Below are 19,648 nucleotides of genomic sequence, written 5' to 3'. Positions count from 1 at the left end.
TGGGGCCCAGCCTATCTTACAGCCCCACCCTCCGTGGGGCCCGGCCTATCTTACAGCCACACCCTCCATGGGGCCCGGCCTATCTGACGGCCCCACACTCCATAGGGCCCGGCCTATCTGATGGCCCCACACTCCATGGGGCCCATCCTATCTGACGGCCCCACCCTCCATGGAGCCCGGCCTATCTAACGGCCCCACACTCCATAGGGCCTGGCCTATCTGACGGCCCCACACTCCATAGGGCCCGGCCTATCTGATGGCCCCACACTCCATGGGGCCCATCCTATCTTACAGCCCCACCCTCCGAAGGGCCCGGCCTATCTGATGGCCCCACCCTCCATGGGGCCCGGCCTATCTGATGGCCCCACCCTTCCTGTGCCCCTGGCCCTCACCTTCATGCCCTCTTCCCAGCTGATCCACAGGTCCCCCCGGGTGAGGAAGCAGGCCACAGCGTGCCGGGCCAGGTGGTGGATCCAGCCCTCCTGCCGTAGCTGAGTCATGATGGCATCTATCCAGGGGAAGCCGGTCTTCGCCTCCGCCCATTTAGCCAGCGCCTCGGAGTTGCGGTCCCAGGGGATGCGCACGCAGATTGGGTTGCCCTCCATCTTGTCAAAGCGCGGGTTGGTTGTGGCGGCGGTGTAGAAGAACTCGCGCCAGAGCAGTTGACCGTAAAGGGAGAGGGGTGGGGAGCTGTTCTTCTTCACCTATTGAATAAGACAGGTAATGAACACACCTCTCCCCAACTTAACGTAGTCCAAATTGCAAATGAAGAATGCATTAAAAAAAATCTATGTTAAAATAGGAAATAATACTGTATTATATACAGTACCATTATATTGTATTATAAAGCATTATACTATATAACCGAAGTATCCTCTGTCTAACATTACATTTTGTCTAAGGATCTGAAACCATTCAGTGTGACAAATATGCAGTAATAGAGGAAATCAGGAAGGGGGCAAATACTTTCATGACAGTATCCCCTTCAATTCAAGTAATCTGAGAAATTTAGATTATTTCAGCTAAATTAATTCCAATTCAACATTCCCACCACACACTTTCCTTTAATTCAATTCTCTCCTTGAATCAGCTCAAATGGCCTTCATTCAGTAAATGGAATTAGATAACAAAAACTAGAAATGCAAATTTTTGGTGATATTGTTCTCAAATATGAAAGGGGATTTCTCCTGTGTTGTGACTTGACATCCTGTTTCTAAGTGAACAAGCCACAGCTACAGTTTTGTTGCTTCAGAAACTGCATTCTTAATGTCACCCCACAAGTTTTCAATGGGGTTGAGGTCAGGGGGATTGAGCTGGCCATTACCTCAATCCTTTTTGTCTGGAACCAAGATGTTGCTCGCTTACTCGTGTGTTTGTGGTTGTTGTCTTGTTGAAACACCCATTTCAGGGGCATTTCCCCTCGGCATACGGCGACATAATCTCTTCAAGTATTTTGATGTATTCAAACTGATCTATGATCCCAACACTGTAGTATGAAAAACATCCCCACCACCATGCTTCACTATCTTCACAGTGTACTGTGGCTTGAATTCAGTACCTGGGGGTCGATGTGTTCCTTGGCAAATTTTTACCGATTCTGCACATGCCGTTTTTTCAACAATGGTGCTTTGCGGGGGCTTCTTGATAGCTTAGCTTCGATCAAACGTCTTCTGACTGTAACAGCACTTACAGGTGATTGTAGATCATCTTTGATCTTTCTGGAGCTGATGAATGGCTGAATCTTTGCCATTCTGACTATTCTTCGATCCGTTTAACAGTAGTTGCTCTTTTTTTTTCCGGCGTGTTTCGGGTTGCCATTGTTCGGGTTTTTGTTGCCATTTTAAAGCATTTGAGATCATTTTAGCTGAGCATCCTATAATTTGCTGCACTTCTTTCAACGTTTTCGCCTCTCCAATCAAGTTTTTTATCAAATGATGTTCCTCTGAACAATGTTTGGAACAGCCCATTTTGTTGAGCAATTCAGAAGGAAATATATTTTATAACAATGTGTGAAACATTTGCTTCCCTTCTTCCTTAATAAAGGACAATTAATGACCTGTTATTTCACAGAATTAATTAATTCTGTAATTAAACTCCCCACTGCTGTTATTTTGAACACACCCCTTTCAATGAATGAGTCAATTACTCATAACAAGCAGCATGCATTGTCATGACAGTTGGGTCTGCTGTTTTTCTATTACACTACTACATCTACAAGTGAAGTATTTGCCATGCAGAAATATCGCTACTACTAATAACAGTGGTTAATCAGGTTATTGATATTGTACTGCTATTTTCTTGAACTGTACAAAAAATATTTTCAGTGAGAAAAATAAATCCACTTTCACTGTGTTTGAGCTTTTGTAACTTTGTTTTAGTAATATTTGGAGTAATTCTGACTCTTGGAAACCTAACCCCAAAGGGTTACCTTTCAAGGGTTCAAGAATAGTAACTATTTTATTTTGGGTGTGTCATTTTTAAGCTTGTGTCAATAAAATGGGTGATACCTAAGGGGTTAATATGTCTACATTCCTGTGCAATTTATCTAAAGATCATTCACAACTCCAATCCAATTCCAATTTAAATATAATTGTCCAATGAATTTCAGTTTAAATGGAACAGACCCCAACCCTGCAGGATTCTCTAAATAATCTACACTGACCTACATTTACCTGCAACTCCATGGTACCTTACCTGACTTCAAACCAAAACCAAACCAAAGGCCATGAACCCTGTCCCCTGGCAGGGTGGGCCCAGGCCGGCTGTAACCGGCTGTAGAAGCAGGTGAACTGTGTACCTTGTGGTAGAGGTTGAGGTTGGGCATAAAAGCAGGTGAGCTGCGTACCTTGCGGTAGAGGTTGAGGTTGGGTGTAGAAGCAGGTGAACTGTGTACCTTGCGGTAGAGGTTGAGGTTGGGCATAAAAGCAGGCGAGCTGCGTACCTTGCGGTAGAGGTTGAGGTTGGGCATAAAAGCAGGCGAGCTGCGTACCTTGCGGTAGAGGTTGAGGTTGGGCATAAAAGCAGGCGAGCTGCGTACCTTGCGGTAGAGGTTGAGGTTGGGCATAAAAGCAGGCGAGCTGCATACCTTGCGGTAGAGGTTGAGGTTGGGTGTAGAAGCAGGCGAGCTGCGTACCTTGCGGTAGAGGTCGGTGAGTTTGAAGTAGAAGAGGCGGCAGGACAGACAGCCGAAGCGCAGGTAGGGGCTGAGGCCGGTGGGGCTGGCCAGCAGCGAGTTGGCGTTCATTCTGGGTCTCTCGAAATTGGCCACCCAAGCCTGGCAGAGAGAGGAACATAGTCTGCATGTTACCTGGACAACATTGCAATCTGTCACGCCATTATCCATGGTCATGTCTGGCCATGGGATTGGTCAGCTTGAAAATAAAAGTTCCATTATGTCACCTAGGGAATGGGCAGGGTTCAGTTGGGAGAGGGTTGTGCTTGCACTCGTAAATAGCAACCCCTGCTGGTCGATCAGGTGCCTGTAGATTGCAGTCAAAGCTGCATATAGAAGGTCTTCCTCAGACTCAGTTTATGCAAGCTTAGATGTAGCTTGCAGTGTGTAAAGAAGGAGCAAGCGACACCACCGTGGAGGACTACACTCGTGAATTGGCAGTGGCCGACGTGCATGTACGCAGCTTTGGCTGCAGATGATTGCCCATTACAAACTGGGGTGGGAATTGAATATGCTCAGCTCAGGAATAAAAAAATAAAATAAAATAATATCTATAAATAAATAAAAAATCGAGACCTACAACTCTTTTCAGGAATGCAGGCTGTTAGCTATGTGGGCTCAGCTACCAAGTGACAAAAAGGTCAACCCTTCAATGTAGCAACAGGACAGAATCAGGAATTTAATTCATTTTAATTTCCTTCAATGAACAAAAGGCATACGTAATTGTTAACATTCTTTACATGATGTATTAAAGCACAAGAAACAGAATGCACCCTGCTCTGTGGTGTCCGCTCCACTCCGCCCCACGCTGTTCACGGGGACTCACCTTCCTCTCAAGGTGTCTTTCTATCCTGGTCAGGGCCTCAGTCTCCCCTCCTGGCCACACTGCAGATGGCAGGCCTTCTGTATCGAACCCTGAGTGGAGAAACTGTTCAGTGGACAAGCAATACCCAGCATGCCTGGCAAAGTAATACCTGACATTGCAAAACAACACCAAGGATGGTTGGGGAAACTAATGGTATACATGTGCCATGATGGAAGTCAATAAGAGAACAGTCTTCGTTGTGCAGCTTTGCCTGTCCAGTTGGGCGTGTGCCGACTTCTAGCTCCCCACAGAGTATCTTTAAGGATTTGGCCATTCTCCATACGGTGAACTTATGGACTGCACTGTATGTATAGGTGCGTGTGTGTGTGCATGTGAGAGTGTGTGTGTACATGTGTGTGTGTGTGTGTGTATATGTGCATGTGTGTGTATATATGTGTGTGTCTGCGTGCATGTGTGTGTATATATATATATATGTGTGAGTGTGTGTGGGTGTCTGCATGCGTGTATATGTGTGTGTGTGTGTGAGAGAGAGAGTGTGTGTGTATATGTGTGTATATATATGTGTGTGTGTGTGTCTTACCTAGCTCTTCCAGTGAGGGCACGCCATACTTGTCTCCATGGTCGTGGGCGACGGGCGTGACACAGCGCCCCATGAAAGTGGCACACAGGGGCTCCACAGGGGGCTCGGGGGGGTCCATGCGGCTGATCAGGGTCTGGAAACGCTTGTAGGTGAGGGGGGGCTGCCCGCCGTTGAGCTCGATCACCCTGCAAACGACAGGGGAGTCAGAACCAGCATGGCCCCTCAGGGGAGTCAGAACCAGTCATTTATCTTTTACTTGAGTGACTGAGTAAACATGTGAGTGAAATCTCTCACAGTCCAGAAAGTTCCAACTCCGACAGGCACTGAGCAAGAAATATTACCAAAAGGCAGGATGTGAACAACTTTTACTTTTCTATCGATTGAGGTGGCTGTCCTTGGAACTTGCAAGTAGATGTTTGCACAGTCACTCTTACAGGATATAAAGGATTGCTGGAAATAATGTTTTTTTCAGCACGGTGTTGACACTTTCTGCAGAAATAAACACCCTTATAATTGGATCTAGTGTGAAGAGTTTTCCTGACTGGATTGCCTCATTGCTGCATTGGGGGCATTGCCTACCTGTCCAGATCGTAGAGGGTGTGTGAAGTCTTCACGCAGACTTCCACCCCGGCCTCCATTGCCAGCTTCTTGATGGCAGCGTCCCGCTCCTTGCCAAAAGGCTCTGAGTCGTACTCAAAGGTAAGCCGGGAGATCTTCCATTCCTGCGGAGGAGGAGGGACAGAGTCTGTGTGTAAGCAGCTTCTCCAGTTAGATGGAGGATGACACAGGAAGGAGTCAAGCAATGGGGCAGGGTGGCAGGAAAGAGGTGGAATAAGGGGAGAGGTGGGGGGCAGGGAGACTACTTTTGTGTAGACTTCGGTGGGGGGGTCACCTTAAATAGGCGTGGAAAGACATTGGCAGGCTGGCCACGGATGACGAAGAGGCGAGAGTTGAGCTTGCGGAGGCTGGCGTCCAGATCTTCCAGGCACTGTAACAGGAACCTGCAGGACAGGGAGGAAATGACATCACAGACCATCCACAAACCATCAAAAACAACACGTTCCTAAAGCGTATGCAAGGGCGGAAAATTGAAAATGGGTCTGGCGGAAAAGTTTCCTCGGTGTCAGCCGGTTTTCATTAATCTTCCTTTAACATGTTATACTGTTCGTTATTTCAGTGATCTTTCAAATGCCTGGGCTGGTGCGGTATCCGTGAAATCTAATGGTCACGTTCATTATACATTAAGAGAAAAAGCATCAAATCATATCATTGTTCAGAGTATCACCATCGTATCATATTGTGGTCAAGTTGTATTCCATCCATCCATCATCACCCGCTTGTCTGGAGTCGGGTCGTGGTGGCAGTAGGCAAAGCCGGGTATTCCAGGCGTCCCTCTCCCCAGCAACGCATTCTAGCTCCTCCTGGGGGATCCCGAGGCGTTCCCAGGCCAGGAGAGATATATAATCTCTCCAGCGGGCTCTGGGTCTCCCTCGGGGTCTCCGCCCAGTTGGATGAGCCCAGAAAACCTCCAAAGGGAGGCGCCCGGGAGGCATCCTGATCAGATGCCCGAACCACCTCAATTGGCTCCTTTCGAAGCGAAGGAGCAGCGGCTCTACTCCGAGCTCCCTCCGGATGTCCGAGCTCCTCACCCTATCTCTAAGGCTGAGCCCGGCCACCCTACGGAGAAAGCTCATTTCGGCTCCCTTTTCACCACGACGGTCCGGTGCAACGCCCGCATTACTGCTGACGCTGCACCGATCCGCCTGTCGATCTCACGCTCCCTTCTACCCTCACTCGTGAACAAGACCCCGAGATACTTGAACTCCTTCACTTGGGGCAAAGACTCGTTCCCAACCCAGAGGGAGCAATCCACCGTTTTCCGGCAGAGAACCATGGCCTCAGACTTGGAGGTGCTGACTCTCATCCCGGCCGCTTCACACTCGGCTGCAAACCGCTCCAGTGCGTGCTGAAGGTCACGGTCCAATGAAGCCAGCAGAACCACATCATCCACAAAAAGCAGAGATGCGATTCTGAGGTCACCAAACCGGACACTCTCCTCACCTCGGCTGCGCCTTGAGATCCTGACCATGAATACCACAAACAGGACCGGTGACAAGGGGCAACCTTGGCGGAGTCCACCACCCACAGGAAACGTGCTTGACTTTGTGCCGAGAATGCAGACACAGCTCTCACTTTGGTTATACAGGGACCGGATGGCTCGTAACAACGGCCCCGGTACCCCATACTCCCGCAGTACACCCCACTTCTCCAAGTCCACAAAACACATGTGGACTGGATGGGCAAACTCCCATGACCCCGCCAGCAAACCTTGCCAAGGTAAAGAGCTGGTCCACTGTTCCATGACCTTGACAGAAGCCACATTGCTCCTCCTGAATCAGAGGTTGGACCGTCGGTCTGCAGGTACTGTCCCCAACCTCCACGCGACACTGAAGAGGCGTGTCAGCCAAGACAGCCCAACAATGTCCAGAGCCTTCAGCATCATGCTAAAGGACTACCCCCTTCCTACAGTCACACCAGTCTATGCTTTTATGCCACCCATTCCAGAATATTCTACACCATTCACTATGCAGAGCTGTGCTTAAGCACTATTGAGAACATTTTTCATTTTGATTGTAGTGTTCTCGTTGCCTTCAGACCTCATTAGTGTGAAACAGAAGTGGCTCGCTGTAGACATCCGGTCTTATTTTTGAATTCGCAATTGGGTTAAAAAAAAAAGAAAAGGTTGAAAAATACACGGATTTAAAGATGAAACTACTGGGGTTCCCTGCACAGGTTTGATGGCTTGCTTAGGAATACACTATGATCCATTACGCACAGACAGAGCCTTGTGTATACCCTAGGCAAAAAATAAAATGGGGGCCTAGAAACTGCTTAGAAACCAATATTGATGCTGCAGCAGCTGGGGCCCTAGGCACAGAGTCTGGCCTGCCTAGTGCACAGGCCTTTATACTGGGGCCAATTATGTACTTGTTACGGCAGCCTATAGTCTAGTGGCTAAGGTACATGACTGGGACCCAGTGGTACAAGCCCCGGTGTAGCCAGTAGCCACGGTAAGATGCACACACCTGTTGGGTCCTTGAGCAAGGCCCTTAACCCTGCATTGCTCCAGGGGGGTTTACTCTGTTTTCTCACCTGGGTGCACTTTCAAGCTGCCCAGGAATCTGAGGGGTGGATCAGAAATGTATTCCAGAGAAATAATATTTTACCACTAGAGGGCAAGAATGAGCACCAGCATGGCCATTGAACCGAATACAGTTACTACATCACGTATGATGCCAGAAGGCAAGGTTTACGCAGATGTTCTCCTTTTCTGTACATTGTGCTAGGTCAGACCTGGGTCAGATACGTAATTGTTTTGGATTTAAATACTTTTCTGTGCTCGATTGATCTTGCCTGGTACAATCAAGCCAATCAAGAGGACCAGAAGGCGGGGCTTGCACTTTATGAGAGCATTTCACAAGTTCTAATACACCAGAGAAGCTCAGCAAAGTGTAGAAAGGTATTTGAATCTAAAACGTATTTGACCCAGGTCTGCGCTGAATAAGAGTGTCTGCTACACAACTGTAATGTAAATGCAATGTTCCACGGCACTGTGCCATACTTATTCTGTATGTGCTGAACCAATAGGCCTTCTCACAGGGGGGGCTGCACAGTCATAGCCTGCCGCTTCATTCACACCACTTTACACTCCAACCTCAGAGACCAACTGGGTCCACCTAAGCACCTTATCAGCTGGTAAAATTAGCCCTGCTCCCCAGGTTCTGCACTCTCTCCCCATCTGGCATCCCTCCCGGGACGAGGTGGTGACCTGAAAGTGTTGTAGTGGGTTGTGCTGGCTGCCTGACGAGCCTTAGCTGCCCACTTAAGGCACTTTGCAGAGAGGCGCTCCTCAATAAGCTGACCCAGGTAGCTCTCAGACTTTTTCCAGTCAGGGTCATTTGGGGAGGAGATTAGCTGGCTATTTCCGTGGCTCAGACCCCACCTGCTGTTGGCCGCCAGCTGTGGAGGCACATAGAGTGGTGTGAAAAAGTGTTTGCCCCCTTCCTTATTTCTTATTTTTTTGCATGTTTGTCATGCTTAAATGTTTCAGATCATCAAACAAATTTAAATATTAGTCAAAGACAACACAAGTAAACACAAAATGCAGTTTTTAAATGAAGGTTTTTATTATTAAGGGAGAAAAAAATCCAAACCTACATGGCCCTCCCTGTGTGAAAAAGTGATTAACAGGGGGCCCCTGTTAAAACATAACTTAACTGAGTTCAATTTCTCTAGCCACACCCAGGCCTGATTACTGCCACACCTGTTCTCAATCAAGAAATCACTTAAATAGGACCTGCCTGACAAAGTGAAGTAGACCAAATGATCCTCAAAAGCTAGACATCATGCTGAGATCTAAAGAAATTCAGGAACAAATGAGAAAGAAAGTAATTGAGATCTATCAGTCTGGAAAAGGTTATAAAGCCATTTCTAAAGCTTTGGGACTCCAGCGAACCACAGTGAGAGCCATTATCCACAAATGGCGAAACCATGGAACAGTGGTGAACCTTTCCAGGAGTGGCCGGCCGACCAAAATTACCCCAAGAGCGCAGCGACGACTCATCCAAGAGGTCACAAAAGACCCCACAACAACATCCAAAGAACTGCAGGCCTCACTTGCCTCAGTTAAGGTCAGTGTTCATGACTCCACCATAAGAAAGAGACTAGGCAAAAATGGCCTGCATGGCAGAGTTCCAAGACGAAAACCAGTGCTGAGCAAAAAGAACATTAAGGCTTGTCTCAATTTTGCCAGAAAACATCTTCATGATCCCCAAGACTTTTGGGAAAATACTCTGTGGTCTGACGAGACAAAAGTTGAGCTTTTTGGAAGGTGTGTGCCCCATTACATCTGGCATAAAAGTAACACCCCATTTCAGAAAAAGAACATCATACCAACAGTAAAATATGGTGGTGGTAGTGTGATGGTCTGGGGCTGTTTTGCTGCTTCAGGACCTGGAAGACTTGCTGGAAGTGAAAGTCCTGACCTAAATCCTATTGAGATGCTGTGGCGGTTCATGCTCAAAAACCCTCCAATGTGGCTGAATTACAACAATTCTGCAAAGATGAGTGGGCCAAAATTCCTCCACAGCGCTGTAAGAGACTCATTGCAAGTTATCGCAAATGCTTGATTGCAGTTGTTGCTGCTAAGGGTGGCACAACCAGTTATTAGGTTTAGGGGGCAATCACTTTTTCACACAGGGCCATGTAGGTTTGGATTGGATTCTCCCTTAATAAGAAAAACCTTCATTTAAAAACTGCATTTTGTGTTTACTTGTGTTGTCTTTGACTAATATTTAAATTTGTTTGATCTGAAACATTTAAGTGTGACAAACATGCAAAAAAAAAAAAAAAAAAAAAAAAAAAGAAATCAGGAAGGGGGCAAACGCTTTTTCACACCACTATATGTTTAAAAAAAAAAAAATTTTTTTAACCTCATTACATGTTCATGCTAAGAGACAGGCAGTATAGGCCATTCTGACCCGTTTTCAATGTAAAGTCAATGGTACAATTGCGGTCAAAATAGTCAATATTGGTTTTTCTTCATCCAATGTCTCCCCATGTGCTGATTTTTGTATTGCTAGGACAATTCAGCAATACTTTGTGGACGAATCGGGAACAGATTACGTCACTCTCTCTCACATGCTTAGTGGAGGGCTCGGTCTCTTGCTCCAAACTGCACAACATGGCGGCGCCAATAAACTGGAGCTCTGCGGCTTCAAACCGCTTTTCAAGCCCATGGATAGTCAGTGGGGGACGTAGCAGGCCGTTAGTCCATATTACTTCCATTTCTCACACCTCATCCCACACAGATGTCTCCCCCATGTAACCACTTGCTCTCTTTACCTTTTGAAGAGCACTCTCATCTATTCATTCTAGAGCTTTATTACCATGGCAACTCGCACTTCCCATTCACCCAAAAGGAAGCTGGTAAAGCTCCGCTTGTTTCAAAGCTGGTCTCAATGACGCCCTCGTGCTACTCCACTGAGCTCATTCACAAGTTTGTATTTTCACCACAACATACAACAAAAACAAGCACACAGGAAATGAGCTTGTCTGATTGCTTGGTAATGTCAGGCCTTAATCTGTACAGAAGGTCAAAGGAAGATGAGCAATTTGACCATAATTTATCCATTTAAGCATTTTTAATTAGTTTAATATTCCCACAAATTCTAACGGGCTGCCCGGTATGGTGCACCTTATCCATGAAGCAAAAATGGCAATTTTATCCTACAGCATAATAAAGTGTGCAAAAAGTGAATGGGTCTGAATACTTAATGAAGCCACTATACACCAAAAACATAAAGCTCAGTTACTCTAAGGAGAGACAAAAGAGGATTCTGTGTACATGGAAAACAAAAACAGCAAAAATGACAAGTAAGTCAAGTCAAGTATGAATCCCCATAATGCTGGAATATTTAAGTTTTCTGTAGAGACAAAAAATGGCTGCTGTGTGCGTGTGGCAGTGGGTAGAGTGGCTGCCGTGTGCGTGTGGCAGTGGGTAGACTGGCTGCCGTGTGCGTGTGGCAGAGGGTAGAGTCAGACCCATTAGCCCTTACAGTGAGGAGAGGGAGGGGCTGTGACACTGAAGGCCGCTGCTGACGCACAGAGCCCCTGCAGCCCGTCTGCCCACGCTCGTCTACGCGGCCTCTCGCTCTTCCCCCCAAACACTTCATTCACGGCCGCCTCTCTCTTCACACAAGGCCTTTTCCATCAGCGGCAAATTAAAGGAAGATTAAGATTTCCGATTCCCTTGGTCAGAATTTCATCTGTCCCACTACCCATCTCACACTATATGACCCCATGTATCACCCACATCTCGCGTGCCAGAGGAGACGAGCACAAAAGGTTCAAGTGCCACAGAGATGCAATGATGTATAGGAATATGTAACGTTCAAGATTTTAAAAACCCACTGCAGTGAAAATGGTGATTTTTGGCAGACGAATATGTATGTAGCATGAAAACAGCACAAACATGTACAGCTTACAATTCCATCCATCCATCCATTATCTGAACCCGCTTATCCTGATCAGGGTCGCAGGGGGGCTGGAGCCTATCCCAGCATACATTGGGCGAAAGGCAGGAATACACCCTGGACAGGTCGCCAGTCTATCGCAGGGCACACACACACCATTCACTCACACACTCATACCTACGGGCAATTTAGACTCTCCAATCAGCCTAACGTGCATGTCTTTGGACTGTGGGAGGAAACCGGAGTACCCGGAGGAAACCCACGCAGACACGGGGAGAACATGCAAACTCCACACAGAGAGGTCCCGGCCGACGGGGATTCGAACCCAGGACCTCCTTGCTGTGAGGCGGCAGTGCTACCCACTGCACCATCCGTGCCGCCCAGCTTACAATTGCCTTTTTTAAATTAAAGTTCAAGGGCAGGTTAAACAAAAAGCCATGTGAGATCATGTGACAGCCAAGGGTAGAGGGACAACTTCTCATCCAGTGTTACCTAGATACCTAGTTAAGCAGACAATAATACTGCAGGTAGATGACAAGAAAGGAACATTACTTCCAGGTGTGGTCATTGGTCTTGCTCAACTGAGCTTGATAGGACTTGCACTGCCACAAAACATAACAAATTGCACAATCATATCAAATGGGTCTTGTTGCAATTTTGCAGTATGCACTCTCAAACACAATTTGGATTTTTGGGCTTTGTGTGTCAAATTATGCTCACACAGTGCAGTCTGTAATTATTTGGGCAGTGGTACAATTTATGTTCTTTTGTACTCCAGCACATTGGATTTTAAATGACAGTGAATATAAGGTTAAAGTGCAGACTGTCACCTTTAATGTGAGGCTACTTACAGCCATACTGGGTGATTCATATCGGAAATTACATCCCTCCATTTCAGGGGACCAAAAGTAATTGGACAGTTGGCTTTTCAGCTCTTTCTGATTACTCAGGTGTATTCAATCACTTCCTTAGTGCAGTGCAGTGTTGCTTTTGTCAACATGAGGACCAGAGTTGAGTCAGTGGCAGTCAAGGGAGCTATTATGAGGCTGAGAAATAAGAAAAAACTGTCCGAGACATATGCCAAACAAAAGGCCAAAACAAACTGATTGGAACATCATTAAGAAGAAACAGAGCGCTGGTGTACGCCTGGGATCATTGCCTTGATGTGGGATGAAGCACCATCCAGTTTGGAGGCGTTTGATTGAGCAGAAAATAGGTTTATGCACACTTAATATCAGCAGCTCCATTATCAATGAGTCTTGGTCTCTTCTGTCCACAAGACCTTTTTCCAGAATTCTGCAGGCATTCCCCAGCAATTTGTCTGGACCTGTACCCTCCCCAAGTTGTCGGTCTCAAAGCATGCATTATGATTTTGTACGCATCAGATCTTTTCCACGCTCCACCATTGTTGTGGTTGCTGCACCATCTCTGAGGGCTTGTCTGTGCTTAGGCAAGTGCGAAGGACTGAAGGACCGAAGCAAGGGCACCTACCCGTAGACCTGTAAGATTCAGGGCAGGATCTGAGTGCAGAATCTGCGTGCTAATGCGCACTGCCCCTCAGCTCGGCCGTGCTGGCTGCCTGCAGCCTGACCCCCTAAGCTTCTCCATTCTCTTAGTGAAAGGTGATTCTCATTAAGCTGATACAGGCAGCTGTAACTCCCCATTCAGACCTTTTCCATTCAGGCTCATTTGGGGATAAGCAGCTATTTCTGGGCCTCAGACCTCTCCATCTGCCAGTGGCCAGCTGCAGAGGCGTCTGTCGCCCACAGAGTTCCTCAGGCCATTGAGAAGAGGAGGACAACAAAGCTTTAGAGAACCATGCACAGCTGAACATAGCGCTTTCCTTCAGGCCAAAGAGCCCAGTCTTATGGTCCATCCAAACCAAGAACTATTAAAAATCCAATCAAGTAGATCGGATTATACTATAACGACAGCAACAGTGACAAACAATATTGTTGGGTTCATTTTTAGAGCAATTCTTTCCAATTGCATGAATGATAAAACACAGACAGGCAATAAAAAACGTCCAACCGAATTCACAGGGCGTAATGAGCCGATGAGTTTGGGACCTCTGTCAGTGTTGTAGCTGGCCTGTTGGTTACTTCTCTGACGACTGTGGTTCTCCCATTTTGGGGGTGCCTGGGTAGTACCATATTTAACCGTTTGGTTACAATGGACTTAACTGCACCGCCAATCTAAAGTTTTCCAACTCTTATTATATCCTTTTATATATATATATATATATATATATATATATATATATATATATATATATATATATATATTATAACCTTTTTCCACATTCCACTACAGAGGAGTAATTTAAATATTTAAACTTTTAAATATATTTTTATTTGACTTTGAAACAGAAACAATCAATGGGGTTGGGAAATAATTCTGAAAATACACACTGTATCAGCGTTCATATATTTCAGGAGTCTTTCCTTGAGCACAGGTTTACCACAGGAAATTATTTCACCCAAAATATTTTATATAATTTTTTCAAGTATAATCCAGCAATATACACATGGACAACCTCTGTACATCAAAATCTCCTAATGTCCCTATACCAGCTGTTGGCAGGTAGGTCACCAAACACTAAAATGTCCTTCATGACACAAATACTGTCTGGTTCTATTGAAAACATGCACAAAAATGGCCAGAAAGTGAATCCATTAAAAAAGTAAGTTTGTCACATGTGCAAGGAAGTGTAAGAGGAGTTTATTTACCACTGCAGTCCACTGTTGATAATATACATATGAATGGAAACCGTAAAAGAGAGCATTAAGGCAAGCGGAAGCGCCATTGACTAGGGATAATTCCCAGCCCAACTCCAAGGGCTGATTAACATATTGTCAAGCTCTCTCTGCTCCCAATCCCACTGTAACAAACACACACACACACACACACACACACACACACACATCGAAAGAGACACACTTACAGAAATTGATAGACAAGCCCATCCACCCCAATCCCTGGCAGAGATGTATGCCAACACAGGCATATTTACATGGCATTTTGGGGGATGTAGGCAGCAACACAAAAAATAAAGAAGTACATGGAAGGTGGAAAATTGAAGAAATAATCATGAACCCCCTCCGCCCATGTTCTGTGATACTGTGTTTGTATTCCTCCCCCTGCACCCTACAATACCCCCCCACCTCATAGGGTCAGAGGAGAGGCGGTCATATAAGACAGCGGCCCGCCCTTATATAAGCTCCGTGCCCCAGATCAGTCCGGGCTGGGGGGGGCTTCAGCCCAGTGACCTCCTTCCAGCTCCACACAACACGACCGCCGCCGCGGCTCCAACGTGCCACTGAATGTCGACACATTTTGGACACATTTCACTGACCAGAAGGACAGGGACACCAACATCTATGGGGAGGAAGACATACTCCCACTACTTCCATTATCCCCATTTCTCTGGGAAAACAACAACAATAACCAGCATGTCACCATTTTCTATTTTTGATTCATGTTCTGGATGGGAAGAAAAACAAATCTAATGCATAATGCTTTGATTCATCACAGGTCGCCTAGCAACGTGACTTCCTTTTGAATAAATTGCTGACAAAAACATTAATGCAGGAAGGACAAGGTGACAAGAGCATACCATGTCAACACATTTAATGTAGTGAGAGATAGCACAGCTATGGTCAGGTAAATACAGGAGTGCAACCTAACATATAGTCCAACGTGTCCATGTCAATATCCATGTTGTGTTTTTGCACTGAGTTGTGTCACATCTGGTTTCGAATTCCGTTGAATATAAAGGTAAAAACTTCATTTCCCATTGCCGTAGACTGCATTCTTATCGTATTTTATTTCTTATCTCGTCCACTATAATGGCATCAGTATACCTTGATCCATGTGAACGTACCATTACACTCATTCTGTCTCTCAGAGTGGACTCAACCTTTCTGCCCATCGCTGAAGGACACTCAGAGCACTGCTGGTTCCGCAGCCTCTGACTGACCTATGCTGAAGTTGGAACTTCAGCTGCCTGGATGGCCATGTGGGATCAGTAGCAGCAAGCTGCCAGTTATATCTTTTATAAAGCTATAGTAAGGCTGTCTCTGGGTGTAAAGTTCATTTTGCTGCTAAAATTTAATTCTGTCTTAAAGAAGAAATGTACCTTCTACAAGTGCATACATCCTGTTATTTGCATATCATCATGTATACAACACCCCAATTTTGGCACTATAAATATGCAAAAAAAATTTAAATTATAATAATAATCACAGAAAGAAAATTGCAGTCTTTGATAATTCATAAAAAGCAAGGAATAAAAATGAAAATAAAATCTGTGACTATGAGGTGGGGGGTTTTTCTAAAATTGGCCGTTTCCTGAATGACTCAGAGGAGTGAGTATGACGCACTAGGCAGAGAATGATGCACTGCGTGATTTATTAAAGGCAAATATAAATTGATTGCAATTTACCATTTGGACAAATCTGCATACATTCTTAAAATAGGTCTTTGTATTTATGCTCTTGTTCTGCGGATGTGTGTAAATTTTCAACTGGTATAAAATGATTTAGTGCATAAAGAAAACTTGAAAGTGCATCTAGCTAAAGAGTTAGCCCTAGCCCTGTGCCTGGCCTTGCTGGTACTCGCCAAAATCCCCCCGCCATGGTGGTTTGTTTACTTGCACATTAATAACATTTCGGTAAATGTGCCAGAGTCAGCCTGGAGACTCATTTTCATCTGTAGTCCCTGGGCTACGCGGTTTGGCTGTTGGAGGAAGCCTTGATGAACACGGGGGGGCAGACACACCCCTTCCAGAGAGCATCCGGGACTCGAACCCAGAACGTCCTCCTTGCGAGTCAACAGCGCTAAACACTGCGCCGCCGTAGGCTTCAGGGGAGCACAGCGCATTCATGGCTCATGTTTCCCGCATACACAGTCCAATCGTTCATCTTGAATAATGCACACATACCCTTAAATGTCTTTGTTACGGCGTTCATTTTTTGCTACCCATCTTAAGTTTGTAGAGCACTCGGGCTGTTTGCCGGTTTGTCTGCTGTCTCTGTAATGCACAAGCCACTGATGAGTGAATTTCATGCCCTGGTTCGGTTCACACTGACGGCAGAGCTCCGGGTGAATAAGTCTGCTGTGGTGGCTTGCTGGGAGAGGGCTGTGTGAACGCACCTGAGCATCGCTGCGGCGGACTCATTCCATGCAGGGCTCAACGCCTTTCTACACTCCCGGGTGGGAAACATGGTAAAAATAGACTTGTCAAAACTACATTTATAATTGCCTGGATATGGGCTATTATAAACTGCCCAGAATTTTACCATTGACAAAATTAAGTCCCATTACCATTACCATTACAAGGGCCCGACGGCTGTGCGGATCTAATTGTGGCTACACCGGATTAGAACCACCAACCTTGCGTGTCCCAGTCATTTACCTTAACCACTATGCTACAGGCTGCCCGTCATGTTAGTGGTCATAGAATGACAATGAAATGGCCGGCAGAAATACAAGGTGAAAATAACTGGACGAATGAACAAAGAATGTTGGATGCAGCCTGAAGCTCCTTGTGTGTGCTAAAGTAGCAGTTCTGTGGACAGGGCTGGAGAGGGGCAGGGTGTTTGGACAGGGCTGGAGAGGTGCAGGGTGTTTGGACAGGGCTGGAGAGGTGCAGGGTGTTTGGACAGGGCTGGAGAGGTGCAGGGTGTTTGGACAGGGCTTGAGAGGTGCAGGGTGTTTGGACAGGGCTGGAGAGGGTCAGGGTGTTTGGACAGGGCTTGAGAGGGGCAGGGTGTTTGGACAGGGCTCGAGAGCGGCAGGGTGTTTGGACAGGGCTCGAGAGCGGCAGGGTGTTTGGACAGGGCTGGAGAGGGGCAGGGTGTTTGGACAGGGCTGGGGACGGGTGTTTGACCATGTTCAGTGATCAGTGCGTAAGAGCATCCACCCAGCGACTGAGCCGCCATTTCCTGCAGGGCCAGGCCACACAGGCAAGCCTGCCTGAAAATGGGTCATCGCCATAACAACAAGTGACTCATAGAAATCTGATATGGCGGCACACTAACCTACATTCCTCCCATGATGCTGGTTTCTGACTTTTATTGCAGTCAATTCATTTTTGACAAGATTTTCTGTAAGGTGCACGCAATTACTTTGGTAAAGGGATAGGGAAACGAGTTGAGGAAAATAATAACCGTGGTCATTGGAGACGGAAACACATTTTTGTGTGCGCACAGCACCTCAAACTAATGACCAATACAACGGATAAGAAACATAGACATTATGAATCGGAAACTAGGCACCACGTAATCGAAGGCAGATCACAATGGCCATAGAGTCTCCAGGGAATTCCTCAGAGTAATGACATATGGGGCACAAGGAGGATTCACATTACGCCTGGGTCTGTGACCCACGAGCAGTATGATAATACTTTGAACATTTCGCAAATGTTGAGAAAAACATGCATTTCATGGGAAGTCAAGGAAAAGAGTAACGAGGATCACAGTCACTTTAGTGCAACAGAGCCTGTGAAAGAGGCTGATCAGCAAACAAACAGTCTGAGGAATGAGTGATGATCAGCAAACGAACAGCCTGAGGAATGAGGTTGATCAGCAAATGAACAGCATGATGAAACAGTCTGATCAGCAAATGAACAGCACGATGGAAACAGGCTGATCAGCAAACGAACAGCCTGAGGAAAAAGGCTGATCTGCATATGAACAGCCTGGGGAAACAGGCTGATCAGTAAATGAACAGCCTGAGGAAAAAGGCTGATCTGCATATGAACAGCCTGTGGAAAAAGGCTGATCTGCCTATGAACAGCTTGGGGAACTTTGCTGAGCACCACATCAACCAGCACCCTGCACGGCCCTGCATCAGACAGTACTTCCTAAACTAAAAACGCAACAGTCACCTGACCGTACGGTTTAAAATCGGAGCACCCCACCCGCTGAGCGGTGTCTGAACGCCGGCCCGAACTCACACAGTCAGCCCCCTGACCCAGGTAAGCGGTTCTGACGTAGCCGACAGCAATCTGTTCCACTTCCCCTTTTGGCAAACCGCCCCATCGAAAGCAGGTCAGACCACCCGCGGAGTCCGCAGATCCGCACAGCTTGTGCGCGCCGGACCCCGCTGCTCTCCCGGGCGGGACGCCATCGCCCTGCAGGGGGCAGTCAAAGCCCCGCGGGACTGCAGATTCAGGACTAGTCTGTCGAGTCCATCTAGTGTCACCCCATGCAGGGAGCGAACAGGAAGCTCAGATTACAACACCCGCTTTTAGATGCCATTTCACTTAAATCGACCTTTCTATAAAACCCTCACGCAGGGGGTCACTGTCCATCTGTGTAGACAGCACAGAGACGCAGGGTGCCACTGTGCACTTCAGGAACAGGAAATGACAATCAATTCTATTCAGAATATACTGCACTGAAAAAAAAAAAAAAAATACAAGCCTTTTTAAAAAAAAAATATATATAAAAGTGTCTTTCTTGCTGCGATGATCAGATTTGTGCAGTAGTTTGTGTAGGCTACCACAAGACACATACATATACATTTGCAATAAAATGAACATAATTTGTCTAAATAGCTCCCAGGTGAGGTTACAATAGAGCTGGTTTGTGATAGTGTCTAATCCTTTAGGAGTCCAATACTAAGCACAAGCTCATGGTTTCCATGACATTTAATGGGAAATTAATGCACTTATAATTTGTGTGCTGTCTGAAGTACCATATTAGTAAGAAAGTAATGAACAGCTCTTGGAATTCACCTTTGGTTTTTCATAATGGTATCAGATCTAGAGTGTTCTCTACATACTGTACGAAGGGTTCAGGCTCCTGATAACTGCAGGATAAGATGATACAATGGAAGTAAATTTAGGAGGCAGAGCAGGAAAGCTGGCACAGTTATTTATTTATTTACCAGGGACAGTGCACATAAATCAACATTTTCAGTTTCCACATCAATGTGTAAATGTAATGTAAATGTGCCAGAGTTTTCATCTTGAGTTCCTAACCTGCATGTCTTTGGGCTTTACAATGCGATAATCATTTAATACAACAGCA

At 46.2% G+C, this 19,648-nt stretch overlaps 1 protein-coding gene across 2 annotated transcripts in view; it reads right to left on the bottom strand.

Annotated features, from left to right (window-relative positions):
* The window catches only part of cry3a (cryptochrome circadian regulator 3a), a 50,140-nt gene that overhangs the window by 25,046 nt on the left and 5,446 nt on the right, over positions 1–19,648 (bottom strand). For both annotated transcript variants that reach the window (XM_061256929.1, XM_061256930.1), the window contains exons 3-8: positions 5,471–5,579; positions 5,158–5,300; positions 4,579–4,763; positions 3,999–4,087; positions 3,134–3,274; positions 393–704 (exon numbers count right to left, since the gene is read on the bottom strand). In XM_061256929.1, coding sequence (XP_061112913.1) covers positions 393–704; positions 3,134–3,274; positions 3,999–4,087; positions 4,579–4,763; positions 5,158–5,300; positions 5,471–5,579 — 979 coding nt within the window. The remainder of the gene's footprint in view (positions 1–392; positions 705–3,133; positions 3,275–3,998; positions 4,088–4,578; positions 4,764–5,157; positions 5,301–5,470; positions 5,580–19,648) is intronic.

This window comes from Conger conger, chromosome 10 (genome assembly GCF_963514075.1).
Source record: "Conger conger chromosome 10, fConCon1.1, whole genome shotgun sequence".
NCBI classification, from domain to species: domain Eukaryota; kingdom Metazoa; phylum Chordata; class Actinopteri; order Anguilliformes; family Congridae; genus Conger; species Conger conger.
Note: the sequence above shows the minus strand (reverse complement) of the source record. Positions and strands in the feature narration are given on the sequence as shown.